Genomic DNA, 15,403 nt, shown 5'->3' with positions numbered 1-15,403 from the left:
CGCACTGGCGGTGTAGATTATCGCAGGCTGAGAAATGCGGCCTATCGGCATCGGCGCCAAGAGAAAGGCAAGATCAGCCTCGAAGCTGCATCTCCTGTGATTACTGTCTGGTGTCTGACTGGCCGGTTCCATGCAGATGACCCGCGCGCAAAGGGTCAAGGGTATGGCGGACTAAATCGATCCCAAGGACAATGCAAGTTTTTTTTTCATTTAAGTTCTTCCATCGCCTATGGCAACTAGTATTTTTTTTAACCAATTATATGATATAGTTTTTGAAATATATGAAACATTTACGAATTTATTACGAATTCAGTGGCCTTGTCTTTTACTTAGCGGGCGCCTCAGCGGGTGCCTCAGCAGGTGCCTCAGCGGAGGGAGAAGTATATTATATATATTTTAATATTACAATCTCAAGGTCTAGTATAAACTTATTTAATCATTATTGCTAGCTTTATTATATAAACCCCTAAAACCTCCTATGTAATAATGAAATAAAAGTACGTGGAAACAAGCATAATTTTCGGCAGAAAAATCAAGAATATGAGAAAAAATCCTACATTGTCCTAGATCGATTTAGTCCGCCGTAAAGGGGGAACCGGCGGCACTGGACGGCATTTGCGCATCGAAACTAATTGTTACAGTGGTGTGGCAGTTATTAGAGTCGATCAATGGTCGTATGGAGGTCGGCTCCGTCTACCCGGTTGGTTGGCAGGCCCGCCTGGGGTAACAATAACATTTGTGTCTATTCAATTTCTTACCATCCCTGTATTGTTGTCCTCGCTTCGTTGTGCGTCGACCCCTGTCCTGTCTGCTGCTCCGATACGACAATGATGTCGGACGCTCCACGGCGATTGTTTTGCGCCGATCAATCGCGGTGTTACAGTCCGCCGTACGCGGTCGTGATTCGAGCTGGGGCTGGAGAATTTACCCCGCCTCCTTCAAGACGCAATAATACTAGTTAATAATAATACCACTGCACTCAACCAGCTGGTATAACTATGCCAGATATCAGGTAGGCCGCTCTTGCAATGTCCCCGCTGCCCTTAAACAAACCCACAAGCACACGAGGTGCTGAACGAGATGTGTCAGGTCCCCCCAGTTTCTCCGTCTCCCCGGGGAGATCCGGATGATGGTTTACAAAGCCCTGTTCGTGCTGGACAAACCAATTGAAATCAGGCGATGTGCAGCTAGGGTCTGGTGCGCTGTGTATCGCCAGTGGTGGCCAGTTGACTTTGAAGACCCCCGCAAGACAATTCTGCAGCATCAGAGCCATCGCGACTGCCAGGCCAAAATAGTCACCCTCCTGTCAACAGATCTGTGCACTACATCAGATGCACAGCTTCATGCCGCCCATTTCCCATGTGTCAAACTATTGGACAGAGCCGGGTCTCGTTTGGATCTGTCTGTGCTCCGGGCGTGCAGACAAACCTACACTGAAGCGAGACATATCCCTTATACAGACAACGTTTTTGTTTCACATGACCTGAGCTCTTTTTCCAACTTTTTGTACTGTTTGAAGATCTGGCAAGTCCGGTCTATCCGACATCTTAATTTTCAAATCCTCGAGGCTCGTGGCATGACAAAGTTTTTGGCCGAGTGGAATGACCTCTTTTCGCTTCTTGCCACGGTATGTGACTGCTTGCGGACTCTCTCGGTCCAGGTGCAGCTGTTTGACCCACCGTATGCCTGTTGGAGTTCATTCTGGGATGCAGGACTGCTTGAACTAGACCGCTTGGATCTGAAAGGATTGTCATTTGTCATTCTGGACCGTGACGGAAAACTTTATTTCGCTTATACCGCAGGGAATTTTGCACCAGCTAAAATATCGCTTTTGGGACGCGCCAAGTCTGTGTTGGACGTCGACTTATTTGAAACTGTAGGGACATTAAAACCAGCAAAGGGAATAATACATAGCGATTTAGTCTCTTTTCGTGCTTGCCGAAATCGTTTTCGTGAGGCCCACGCATACGATGTAAATAATAATGCCGATGGCAGCATTTTCTTCCGATTCTCACCAAATCCCTGCCCACTATATGTTCGCAACCTCATTCATCTTATACCTCGAAGAAATCGATCTCATGTCGACATTCGACGGGAAGACCGGCTTGAGCGTGAATACTCTACCTATCAATATGCCTATCAAGCTAATGAGCAAGGCACGGATAAAGTTGATCGCATCATCGGGTATCAGTTCGGAGGCGGTGGCTATACCCCGGACAATGATGAAGTTGCTAGAAATGTGGAAAGGGTACGCTTGGCTCGTAATCGTTTAGCAGAAAGAATGAAATGGAGTGGCAGCGCCACTACTACTACTCGGGCATCTATACGCCAAAAAAATTATGAAACTCCAACCTATTCTAGCCCCATTGAAGCAATTGCCGGGAAAAATACGCTTATAGATAATTCTCCGCTTGGTAGCTGGCGTCGCCGTCTCAACGAAGAAGTATTTGCGCCGTTCTTTGAATGCTTTCCACCGGAAAGAGTGACTGACAAAACTAAGCGCGGCCAAGCGTGGCAATGTCATGAGTGTGCGATATCAGCTACTGATATTCAATGTTTTCTTTCTCAATGAGCTCCCTGAACTTGTAGTTACTCTTACAAGCAATCGATAGTTGTACTCGTGGTTTCAACTAGATCTATATCTTAAGTACTCTTTATATTGGACTGTCATCCCCATCATAGATCCTACGGCTCTATTCGGCCGCCAGCATTTACAAAATGCAAGCACTACATGCGATCGATAAGTATATCTATTCTGCCACACAGCATGCAGTCGACGTCTTGTAGCTAGTGACTGATTTCATACTTCAACGTAAACATATAAATATCAGCATTGGACATAACAGTAGTATAGAGCGGGTTGGTAAGGATATCTACGCTAATACTAGCAGTCTGGCATTCGTAGTCGGCCTAGTGAAAATGAACGGCCAGCTTCGATGAATCGATAATACGCATCGTGTCCAGGCAATAGCAGGATTTAGAGAATAGCATTCTGTGAACTAAAATATTCTATTGACTTCTAAAATTTACTTTGCGTTGACGTACTCATTGACGCCCACAGGATCAATCTATCACTTTGCAGTTTGCGCATAGCAGACGTGCGCAACGATACTCTCAACTCGAACGGATGCTGAACTGACGTAGACCTCAACCGATTTGGTAATATCCAGCTCATCCCATCAACCCTGGTGTCACAGATGTCAAAGTCAAATGGTTTCCCGAGGACTGAGCCAAAATCTTGGTAAACCTGTAAGTATCTGAGGTTGCTAACTACAACATCTGGAACACTCAGATGGAACGAGTCCCAGTCTGAGGCTTTCAAAATAGTAGATATCACACGTCGGGCGTATTCGTCATCAATGACACTCAGATTATTCCGGATAATATATGCGAGACGAGATAACAGATATATGTCACTGTTATCTAGCCCTAGGATCCCAATCGATGGGACATTCATATGAGGTTCATCGAGAATTCCAAGATTGAACTCAGATAATACCCCTAATACCGAACATCCTACGTAGGAATATGATAATGTTGGTTTTAAAATAGTTCGCACGTCCACAGGCATAAACAAAACACTTTCTTTATTCGGCTTTAGTGAGTTGTATCGCGATCGCGCGATACAGAGCCATGTCAGTGCCGTGACGATGTCATTATTCGAAAAGATTGGGAGCTCTGATCTTTGAAGCCAGTCACAGCTATTATCAATATCAATTCCTTGAGGCATATTTTGAAAGAAAAAATTGCAAGAATCTCTTAGCTGTTTTATCTTTGTTGAATGCAACTTTATCTTCCGGCTAACTACTTCTTCGTCAAGAACTGGCGCGCTCTGAGTGAAGAATGACTCGCCCGTCCATGGGGGCTTTTCGGATAACTCTGAATTGATCACAAAGAGCTGGCGTCGCAAACGTGTTTCGTTGGAAGGGTTAATTGGTAATAGACCGTCTTTTCTAGTAGGATCATGACAGCATTGAGCAAGATACCGTAAAATTAAGCTCATTCCATAGCCATCTGTTACTCGATGAGAAAGGGTAATCGCCAAAATTATTCCGTCAGTCATGACATTCGCCTGGAATCGACACACGAGACAAGGCTCGGGTGGAGGAATGGCTAATGGAACGGGTATAAAATTTTCATTGGAAAGGTTGTCGCGCGAAATAATGGTGACGGTCGAACGAACATTATGCAGCTCAATACATTGCGCATGATATCTGATACGTAGAATTGGATGGTCCCTTAGGGTTGAGGCATCAGATGGCCGAACTTCCATCACGTTTGCTTTGTGTTCGAGCCTGTTCGACTTAACGACCTCCCCAGTTAGGAATGGCAATTCCATTACTAATCGACCAATGCCTTTCTCCAGAGAATCGAGGGATTCTGTTATGCTTAGGGTTGAGAAGAATAGAAAGAATGGCATGTAGACATGCGGGGACATGTGGTCCAATGGCGAAAGGACATACGGTTCAAAAGTTGCCATCGCTTAGTATTCAAGCTTCTGTCTTTTGCCAGTAGCAGCAATTATTATTATAAGATTGCTCAAAGTGGAGGTTGAATTTCCTAAATATCATAGTACCCCCAATTATCAAGATGTCCAAATCGGAAAATTGCAAAATCCTAGACAGATCAGCATTATGTGTCGTGGCTATCATTGATTGGATATAATCGCGGGGAAAGAGAGGGATATATGTGAAGCTAACCGCCAGTTATCAAAGGCCATGTGCGTTCCCGAAGCATGCAGACTGACTTTTTTCTTTTTCCTTTTTTCGTTTTTTCCTTTTTCCGGATTACTCTGATGGAGACAACTTGATTGCAATTAAGCATGTTGCGGCACCCTTGACAGCCAATGCGAAGGCACTCACTATGGGGTCAATCACCGTTCTCCTCCAGACACACAAATCATAAATCGTGTGCTGTTCAAGGATCTAATTAATATGTCTGGGCTGGGGAAAACATGATGGTCAAGTTCTTCACTACTTTGCAGCTATCTCCTAGGCTCGGATCAAAAATTTGAAAACATGTGCGTTTCGCACTGCATATTACGAGGATAACAAAGTGTGTAATGCCAGACAATAACAATATCGTGCGTGATATTGTAGTGTGCAAACCGGAGCCGATCGGCTTCCTTTGTTGGGAATTGTGTAGTGTTGAATTATTTCATAAAAGGAGTTTCCCATTGTGTATTTTGGAAGCAAGTGGGTCAATCCATCGTTTGAGCTATTTCTCCAACAGTAAACAAAATATACCCCGCACAAATATGGCGTAAGCGTAAGCAATAATCCGTCGTTTTTGTCAACCCCCCTTCCTTTCAGTGGTAAAAAGCTCTAATTTATCCAATGCCTTAGAACTACGACTAACATACATTCCATTAGGTTACATTACGTAGCTGGATCCTAAATCGATCTGCTTCACTATCGAAAAAGATATTCCAAATCTCTATATAACCTTCTATTTGGGAAAGATAAAATGGGAGAGGGAGAGCAAGAACAAAAAGTGGACGGAGTCCACTATACGCAGAAAACATATACGTTTAAGAAAATAAAAGACAAAGAAATCCTCCTAGATGTATACTCGGTGGACAACGGCAGTATTGAACCGGCCTCAAAGCAACCTGCAGTCCTCTTCTTCCACTATGGATATGTGGTATGTGTCGCGGCTTATATAACATGTCTCCCCCCACCTGTTAAAATTTTTATACGAAACGACGAGAATTTCAAGCTAAAACTACTCTGTAGATTACGGGCGATCGTTATGCTTTTCCGAAATGGCTTCTTATGGCAGCACTTCGGCGGGGTTGGACATTCATCTCCGCAGACCATCGATGTCTACCTGAATCGACAGGTCATGATGCAATAGAAGATTGTGTTGACGCATACTTTTTCGTCGTCAAAGATCTCTCCTCGGGAGATAGCGCCATCGATCCCAACCGCATCATCATTGCAGGCTCCAGTGGCGGCGGATATTGTGCTGTGGCATGCAGCCAACGGCTAGTAGAAAAGGATGCCAGCATCGAGGAGCTATCACTGAAAGATAGAGGAACTGAAATAGCCATACCAAGACCAGTTGCAGTGTTGGCAATTTATCCAATGATCGATTTACTTTCTCCTTGGTGGACTACGATGAACCACGAGGAGAATACACTCTCACAAAAGGAATTAGATCAAGTACGAGGACAAATTGATCAAGACATTAAAAATGGACACATTAGCCTTGGCGAAAGGTTTGCTGAAAAGGACGAAGATCTTATTTATCAGTCACGCTGGCCAGTGCTCCAGTATGTTCTTCAAACATTCACCTATGCTGATTATCTTTCCGGCATTAAAGGCCTCAGTCAGAAGATTGCATTGAATGTAAGCTCTCCTGTACCATCGTACAGTAATCGGACGGGTAACTAACACAACAGTCAGTCTTCAGTTGACTGGCAACAGTACAAGGATATGAAGGCCAGAACTGTCCCAGAATCTGCCCAAAAGTTGTTTCCGATTGACTTTGATAATATGTCCTCTAAATTCCCACCATTGTTTATTGTGCATGGAACTGGTGATAGAGATGTTCCCATTGAAGATAGCAAGGCTCTTGTCAACAGGTGCGGAGAGTTGACAGTCCCAGTTCGCCATTGGTGGCTACCAGGACTTGAACATTGTTTCGACCTAGAATATGATGATTTGGAGAGTTCAATAGGAGAAAAGGACTTGCAAGTTGGGCCAGCTGGACTGAGAGAATTAATTGTAACTCTAGATAATTTTGTCTGCGCGAAGGATTAAAACCTCCGCTAGCACATGTCATTAGTAGGTACAGTGGACTAATCAATTTAAATGCCCGATGCTATTTCTTTAGGCGGATTTCGAAGGATCTTCATGCAATTACACTGCGGGATGGGTTCGAGGTGATATCATGCCCCAGCGAGTGTTGAAAAATTTAGCAGACTTCGACAATGTTTTCAACCATTCAGGTTTGAGATCATGAAACCTAGAAGATCTTTCCAAATGTCGAAGTGCAGCACGGCTAATGTATCCGCACGATGGAGGAACAGTGTCGACGTTAACCTCAGTAAATATCGTATTATGGGAGGCGGCAATATCGATTGTCATTTTTACGATGCTGTCGATAGCGGTCTGAGATGTTAAGCCATACTGAGGAGCTGAAGTCGAGTTCAAGAGGTAAGAATGGAGGGTATCCAGCGCCCTTTAGATTCAATCGTGTGAACACCCAACTCTCATAAATAACAATGCTGAACCTTACCGAAGAGTTATGGCAATCGCCCCACACGAAACCCCGTAAACACCATTACATTGTTCCATGATGATACCCAAAAACGACCACAATTCTTTGTCGATATGAGAGATCATTGAATCTATTTCCATGTCGAATGAGCGTTTTTCGTCTACTACACTCCACACCCTGTCGAGCAAAAGGGCTGCCTGAACTTCGCGACAAAAACAGTCTACTCTTGTCGCAAGGTTGTTCATAGACTCGCTTAACAATGGCAGTGACGTCTCAGTGCGTCTATCAAGCCCTTCAGCTTCAGAAGGAAGATAGCACTCAGTGGCTGGAAATTGTGTTGCTAAGCGCTTTCCGGGTAGTGTTGTTTCACAAATAAACATTCTATTCTGATTCAGACCCAGTGAGGTGGACACGACACGGGTAATCTCACCGCTCAAGAATAACAATCGCCCACCACATGTTTCGTTCCTCTTCCAGTTCCCTCCAATCATGTCCCCTTGGTCGTCTCTCAGGCAAATCCAAACCGGCCGCAAGTGATAACCTTATACAAAGGCCGAGTGAGATGAAAGCCGCATCGACCTGAAAACGGGCATATTCGAAGAATGCAATCAAAATGCTAGCCTGGATAAGATTTGTTGATATTGGAATGACGCTCTGAATGTGAGCAAATAGCATTTTGGTACTCAAATATAGTGTTTCCACGTCAGGGGTCGAAGGCTCACTGGTGTCTTGATAGACCACCAAGCACATAGTCAGTAAAAGGATAGATAAATCGGCGGGCCATGGGCAGCAGTTCCCGACCAGAGTCTCCTGAAGTCGGCTTCTTGATATTATTGGGATCCATCTGTGAATGCTTTGAAAGAAATGAATAGTAATATCGTCTAAGAATAGGCCAGTTGTCTGGATTATTCGATAGACCTGTCGGTATAACAGATCATCGACAGTCTGAATCTCTAGCAGGCGGTCAGCAGCAAGAGGTTGGGATGGCAACCAATCTATTACCGCGTCCATGAGTATTACGGAAGCCCGGACGCTGGGACAAAGGCCGCGTTGAAAGTCTGGTGTCGGCTGTGGCGGTACCATCACCGGCAGGTACATTTTACGTAGTTCGGAGGCAGAAGGTTTTTTCGGGGCCGAAACTGACGAATACTCGCATAGTAAATTTCGGCTAGTAGCCAGCGTTGTTAGTAAAGCAACAGCTTTGCGATGGCGGAAAGTAAAGCAAAAAATGTTCCCACATACCTGTTGCAATAACTACAGCTCGGAAGGCCCTTGTCGCAGCCTCTTTTGCGAACTTTACATGCGGTGCACACCTGGGGCGCCTGCACCGTAGTCTCGCGTTTCACTCGTTCCATGACACTAAATGCCGCAATATAGTCTGTGATTGAACAAGACTACAGCTTATGGTTGCATTTTGCACCGCTCAAAGGCAGAGGGCCGACGCCATTATTAATAACAATCGAACACGAGCCTAAAATAAAACGGCCGACGCTAATGCACTTCGGCGGCCGCCGCTAAGCTTCAGCAGGTTAATAAATGCCAGCCCTAGGCTTTCTATTCGCTGAACTGGCAATAGAGTGGGTCTTCTCTGATTGGCTGGTTGCCTATATACATCCACTATAGCGAGTATATAAACCCACCCAAGGCGACTACTTCTCAATAATACGGTCAGTTCAATTGTAATTCACAAATCTAGTTTTGATCAAATTGATTAGTTTCATCGTCATCGTAAAATGGGTCAAGTCGACCAGCTTGAAGCAGCAGGTCCCCCAAAGACCGAGCCGACCCCGACTCTGCCTCCTGAGGAAGGCCTTGCAGGATGGCTGTGTGTGTTCGGGGCATTTCTTGGCTTCCTCGCAACTTTCGGCTTCTTGAATGCGTTCGTTTATCTTGTTCTGTTCGCAAAATTCCATCTTCCAATGAACTGACCAAGGCCGTCTTTAACAGGATCGGGGTGTTTCAGACTACATATGAACAAACGACGCTCAAGGATTACAGTGCATCAGAGATTGCGTGGATCTTTGCACTGCAACTGGCTCTCATGTGGGCACCTGGTCCTTTTTTTGGCCGCCTTGTTGACACCTACGGACCCCAGCTGGTCATGTATCCATCCAGTTTGTTATGTGTGTTTGCGCTGTGCATGACTAGTCTGAGCACAAAATATTATCAGATCTTTCTGGCTCAGGGTTTAGCCTATGGTATTGGAGCTGGTGGTGTGTTTACTACTGGGATGGTTTGCACAGGCCAGTGGTTCGTCAAGCGTCGTGGTTTGGGAATAGGAGTGGCAGCAGCTGGAAGCAGTCTTGGTAAGCTCCTACTTATTGCTTCTTCTTAAATACCTTTTCAGTCACCCTTCTCAGCAAAATCTGAATTTTTGTCAACACTAAATGGCAGTTTTCCTATCCCTGTCTATATTGCTGCTTGCTGATACTATCGCATTCTAGGAGGTGTTATTTTCCCGCTATTCTTCAATAAAGTCATGGAGCAAGTAGGATTCTACGGCACAGTTAGGTATACTGCGCTTTTTATCGGTATTGTTCTTGCAATGTCATGTCTACTTGTTAAAAGCAGACTGCCCAGAAAACAGTGGAATCGGGATTTGAAATGGGTTGATGTCAGCCTCCTCAGGGACAAGCAGTTTGCCCTTTATTCATTTGGGTCTTTCTTTGGGATGTAAGTTAAGGTATATCCGACAACACTCAATTACTAACTTTCATGGATAACAAAGGTGGGGTTTATGGGCTCCATTCGACTTTCTGCCTAGTATGGCCCAATCCGCTGGCTTTTCGCCTTCCTTGGCATTATATCTCATATCAATTATTAAGTATGATTTCCATCTTTGAGGTCATGTGAACAACCAAACTTCTAATCAACGAATAGTGCAGCTTCCATCCCAGGGCGAATCCTGCCGTCTTACCTCGGAGATAGACTTGGACATTACAATGTTATGACTATTGTTATGGTTATCACCAGTCTTGCAATAATAAGCCTCTGGGTTCCATTTAACTATCATTATTCCCATGCTGGTCTTGTGACCTTTTCTGCGGTATACGGCTTTAGTAGCGGCGCTTTCGTCAGTCTTCTTATGCCTTGTGCGGCTAAGGCAGGAAGCTTAGATACCCTGGGGCAACGCTTTGGCACATTTCAAAGCTTAATATCTATATCGTAAGTGCGATAACCTATTCGTATCTACTACCGAGTAAGCTGTGATTACTAACATAGAGTCTAACAGGTGTTTAACTGGCCTTCCTATTATGGGGGCAATCCTAGCACGGCAAAACAATTCAGACTTCCTAGGACTACAACTATTCGGCGGATGCTCAATACTACTTGGGGCAGGGCTAACCGGAGTTTCGACATTAATTTTAGGACAGAGAAACATGAATAGGAAGGTATGAGCTCATGTCGCTATTAACGTAATGCTCAAGCGATTACACGATGCACATAAATATCGTATGCGACAAATATCCAAGTGAATGAACGTGATAAAAATGTCCGTCATGCTCTTCACCAATACTACATGTACAGATGTACGACGGGATAAATTTTTGAACTCGATTCGTTGACTGGCATGGGCTTAGCCATTTCCAAGTTGATTTAAATTGTTCCTTTGCTCTGTCAATATGCAGTTTTGCTCGTCACATGTGCACCTAGGAGTTTTATGTTTGAGTGGTAGCTCAAGCCGAATGTTCACTCATTCTTGCTTGATATGGTTAACGTATTAGAATCTCAGGGAATTTGGGAATAGACGGGAGAATATATAGTCTTTTGTTGTTTATAGATAAAAATCAGTGATATTTGATAGATACATCAATGCGAACGTTGCATATCAAACATTTTAATACGATTATCCCCGGAAAAATCTTAGTTAAATAGTATCTACCCCGGGTTGAAGTTTTGACAAAATGCAATTGCCATATCTAGATCGGCACGAACGAAGTGCATATCCATGGATTCTAAAGCGATGTTCACCATTGGTAAATTCTGTGAGCTTTCATAGTATACTAGTGCAGTTTTCAAGGCAGCGTCAAACATTGCGGCATCAATGACTTTTCCTTTATCCATGGCGATGCCCTATCTTCTTTTGAAATGGATTATTGTATGATCCCAATACTTTCAATGCATAATGACTGCGATGCTAACATGATGCAGGCGATAAGATTAAGGTACTTCTGGAACCAGCTTCGATTGATGAATCTGTTCTTGAAGATTACAGAATGACAAGCTTGAAATGTCGAATTCATCTCATTTATACCCAGTCATTGACTAATTGTTGATTCTATATGCCAATGGCCGTCGGTGTCATTCTGATTTCGCAATCATTCAGTGGAGGCCAATTTGCTCACTATCTGACTATTAAACATCTCCAAAATGAGCAATTCCATGACAATTATACTGAGACCTCGAGTAATCTTTTTAATTCCTTTGCTCATGGTTGACGTGTGCAGGCCAGGCTGCGCGATACGATCGTTCAATCGAGGGCTTGTAATGACTCTTTATTGCCATTAGTAGAGTATATACCCATGCAGGAAATACGCTCACCATGACCACTCATACTTTTAATTATATTTCTTTACCGTGACGACGACAGCTATCGATATTTTATAGCTTTCGGATTGTGCTTGTAGTAATTCACGGGTCAGTGCCAGGAAATTTGCTATGAAAGTTCGAGCAACCATACAACAAATGAGAGTTATTCATCCAGTTTAGATGTCTATTTAATCTTTCTCGACGAAAATAGAACATGTATATATTTCTTTTAAATAGATACTGTTTAGTCCGTAAAGAGATGTATCTAGATGTCCTTATGGGATAATAATATGATGTCCCGGACTTTATAGAAGTATTGTAAAATGCCTTTAAGGTCAGAAACCCCCGAAAGGGCTAGTTTTAATTAGATGTCTAATGCAGTCTGGAAAAGGTAGATTGTAAAGGTTCAAACTCTGTCCCCATGACACAAGCTTGTCACTCTCATGAACCCTCAGGAGTATGTGAAGCCAAATCAGCCTTTGGTCTTTTGAACCACCTCTTTTGCCTCTTGGACCGCCTTTTTAGCATTTTCCAACCGCTCCGTGATGCTCTTGATATCCTTGTCGGGTTGGCCAGGTTCCTTGTATAAGTCCCACGTTTCCTTTTTCATGAATCTGTCTTTGTCGACATCCGAAAACCCGTCTGGTGCATTATTTCGTGTAGTTTGTAATCGATCGTTTCCGAGAACGACGACCTGGTACCTGATCGCCTTCTATTGTTTCCAGAAGTTAAAAGGGGGCTTTCAACGACAGAACAACACTCTGGGATCTTGATACAGTGGGGCGGGATCCATTGTAATACATACGGCAACACGAAGGTGGCTTTCCGCATCTGCCAGCTGCTCCTGCAATTCACTTACTGTCGGCATAATACCTGTCAATTTACACAAGGATCAGCCCTGCAATATAATAATACTCTTGATGTTCCCACTAGATTGGAGCCGCGTCTGTGATACTTGTCTATTCAATAGCAGGAAAAGAAGTATGTTTGAGATTGATTCATTTAATAAAGTTTTGTTTGTGATTATATTTAGTGGTATAAAAACTTGAAAAAAATATGCGAAACTGAAAGGTGTTTAAATACTACACCTGTGACTCAGAATATCGGAATTATTGGTGTCTCACCCTCAAGAAATTGCACGACAAGTCGTATATCAAAGAATAATGTGCCACAAAAAAGTAGATGATCATATCTTGGGTCAGACTTGAAGTGCCTTGATATGAGTCAATTTGTCGGTGCCACAAATGGTTTCACATACAGTCATGATTGAAGAAACAAATTAACCATTAGTCTCTCATAACACCATCAAAACAAGATTTCTTCCATTTATGACTTAATTGGGCACGTTCAGAGTACTGTGGATTGTGTCATGAACCAGCATGATATAAAGGTTTTATTCGCTATAAATTCACAATTATATTGAAGGATACCGTAGAGTAATCAAAGTTATCGAAGATCCCAAACATGACTGTCCGTCAAACACTAGGTGTTAAGTATGATTAAAACACGTAGTTCTACATTCTTCGGTCATATTTAGATACGATGAATCATTCACTTTCAGCATGTATACAAGTGGTTATATTCTAGCAATTAGAACCGTTGGGATTTTTTTTAGGCTTCAGCTAAGCTTGATATCGTGAAAATAATTTTACCACACTTCATAAGATGATGTCAGGTCGTCTTCATATACGTCACAGCGGTGGTAGTGTTTGCTAGGTTACTATTCAACGGGTCAAATTATGACCTTGCATGACTATATACCAAAGGAATGACAAATTCCGCTTCTGTAAATTAATTTCGAAAATAGCTGGTGACAGGAAGCGAGTCACCAGTTTACTCATAGATCAGTAGTTTATCTCCGCGACACAATCAAAATCACATGCAGTCGTCGACTACTTTCTTCTTTTGTAACAAGCAGTAACTTAATTCCCCCATTGAAAATAGTTCCACCAATACTCTGACTGTAATAAGGAAAGGTCCTCGATTGTGAATTGCTATCGATCATAATGCACTTCCCTAGACTTTTGTTAGGGATCAGTCGATTGAACGAGTATTTAACAACCTATAGTTTTCCATACCAAGTAGTTTGGTAGCTTTAGAACCGTAATTTTCGCAATTTTAAATTTAGAGTTAAGGCTGGGTAATTCCAAAGTAGCAAGTCTAGATTGATGAATTCCATGAAGTCAATGGCATAGAGCTGAGACTCTGGACGAGCGCGAAGGCTGGAAGTAATGACCACATCGAAAACACTGTGAGACCAAAAGAAAGTTTGATTTATTGTTGCACTTATTCCCGTTGAGTCAATGCACCAAGACGATGGATAGGATCCAATTACCAATGATACAAAAATTATAAACCCATCAGGAACCACGAAATAGCAGTATTTGACATTAAGCAATCATATAGCTACACCTGCTGGCTGGTGCGATCCAAGAAGCACAGTGAGTGGTTATAGAAGATGTCACGTTCGCCTTCAAGTTAAACTGCAGGCCTCTGGGTCTCTGCGCTTCGTTTTCCCCCCGGGCTAATAATCGTAGCCGGTATCCTATTCACTTTAATCTTTGAATATTACTACTTAGCATTCAGCATACCTCTGGTCTAACCATAGATTCGTTGTGGGGCTTGAGCCATTGTTCGCAGTGATTTCCAATTCGTTTATATGCGGGCTTCGCCGAGACCCATAGCTGCTAACCGGTTCTCCACGAGCTGATGAAAGCTTAGGACTCCGTCGCCCCGGAAGTCTTTCAGTTACCCATCTATATTGGGCTAGCGAACAAGGTTAACACCCGTTACCTACAGTCTACTCGATTTATATGATTGAATCATTTCTTCACAATCCGATTTACTTTCTGGTGTTGTTGTAGCTATTGTCTGGCATCACAAGATCTGCCGAAGACAATTACTCAACCCCGCTAGGAATTTGATTGGGAGGGCTTTTGCGGTTGCACAGGTAGTAGTTGCTCTTGTGCAGAGTGGTGCGGAGGCGATGTTCGATGGGTTAAAGAGTGCCTTCCTAAGTACCTCCAGCACCGAGTTCTTCTACTAGTCAGCATTGAATAAAGGAGACCTAGACGGAACATAAGGAGGGTTGCTCGATATTCTCCGGAGCCTAGGACGCCTATGAGCGGCCGGAGACCCTGACAAGAAGGCATTAGTGAATAATTTATTGACGACGTGGCTAAATAACAACCTTCCCCTATGGTCGCGGGATGGGTGGAACAACGATATTGGTTGGGCTACGCTGGTGGCACTTATTAGCAGCTATCAAATAACAGGCAACTCAACATATTTCGACAACGCAAAAATGGGGCTTTCGGTCGCGGTTGGGATACCGAATACGGTGATGGAGGCATCTCAGAATAGAATCCCGAGTATGCAGCAAAGGAAACTCCAACGCGTACACCGACCAAACAGGCCCTATGTGGACAATAGCCTCGGCAAGGTTGCTTGTATGATTTATCAAAACTCTCACGAAGGGGTTACTTGGATAAGTGTCAGCAAATTTATGACTGGGTATTAGAGTATCTCTACAACCCAACCACGCGGCAAATAAACCCTGGAATCAATGAGACCAAAAGCGACGATACTGGCGCAGCAGCATCTAACCAGGGAACATTCCTGGAATTTCAAACCTACTCTATGAAATAAC

The 15,403-nt window shown here is 43.5% G+C and overlaps 5 protein-coding genes across 5 annotated transcripts; 3 read left to right on the top strand and 2 right to left on the bottom strand.

Annotated features, from left to right (window-relative positions):
• Positions 1–991: 991 nt before the first annotated feature.
• BGW36DRAFT_388710 (uncharacterized protein) lies at positions 992–2,630 on the top strand. The gene has a single exon (XM_046217257.1). It carries the CDS (start codon positions 1,127–1,129, stop codon positions 2,570–2,572), a length of 1,446 nt encoding a protein of 481 aa, XP_046067733.1. The 5' UTR covers positions 992–1,126; the 3' UTR covers positions 2,573–2,630.
• Positions 2,631–2,993: 363 nt separating this feature from the next.
• On the bottom strand, positions 2,994–4,447 carry BGW36DRAFT_388709 (uncharacterized protein). Its single transcript, XM_046217256.1, has one exon. The coding sequence runs from the start codon at positions 4,436–4,438 to the stop codon at positions 3,020–3,022; it is 1,419 nt and encodes a 472-aa protein (XP_046067732.1). The 5' UTR covers positions 4,439–4,447; the 3' UTR covers positions 2,994–3,019.
• Positions 4,448–5,466: 1,019 nt separating this feature from the next.
• BGW36DRAFT_363966 (Alpha/Beta hydrolase protein) lies at positions 5,467–6,764 on the top strand (the record flags this gene model as incomplete). The annotated part of the gene is made up of 3 exons (XM_046214509.1): positions 5,467–5,643; positions 5,736–6,350; positions 6,408–6,764. 3 exons carry the CDS (start codon positions 5,467–5,469, stop codon positions 6,762–6,764), a joined length of 1,149 nt encoding a protein of 382 aa, XP_046067731.1.
• BGW36DRAFT_55389 (uncharacterized protein) lies at positions 6,630–8,625 on the bottom strand. The gene is made up of 4 exons (XM_046222415.1): positions 8,467–8,625; positions 7,655–8,392; positions 7,243–7,605; positions 6,630–7,185 (listed from the first exon to the last, which is right to left on the bottom strand). Exons 1-4 carry the CDS (start codon positions 8,577–8,579, stop codon positions 6,864–6,866), a joined length of 1,536 nt encoding a protein of 511 aa, XP_046067730.1. The 5' UTR covers positions 8,580–8,625; the 3' UTR covers positions 6,630–6,863.
• A 332-nt stretch (positions 8,626–8,957) lies between these two features.
• On the top strand, positions 8,958–10,622 carry BGW36DRAFT_400870 (major facilitator superfamily domain-containing protein; the record flags this gene model as incomplete). Its single annotated transcript, XM_046218676.1, has 6 exons — positions 8,958–9,103; positions 9,172–9,530; positions 9,669–9,897; positions 9,953–10,048; positions 10,105–10,389; positions 10,457–10,622. The coding sequence occupies 6 exons, from the start codon at positions 8,958–8,960 to the stop codon at positions 10,620–10,622; spliced, it is 1,281 nt and encodes a 426-aa protein (XP_046067729.1).
• Positions 10,623–15,403: the final 4,781 nt, after the last annotated feature.

Source organism: Talaromyces proteolyticus (genome assembly GCF_021365285.1).
Source record: "Talaromyces proteolyticus strain PMI_201 chromosome Unknown BGW36scaffold_12, whole genome shotgun sequence".
Lineage (NCBI taxonomy): Eukaryota > Fungi > Ascomycota > Eurotiomycetes > Eurotiales > Trichocomaceae > Talaromyces > Talaromyces proteolyticus.
This window is presented reverse-complemented; position numbering and strand designations above follow the sequence as displayed.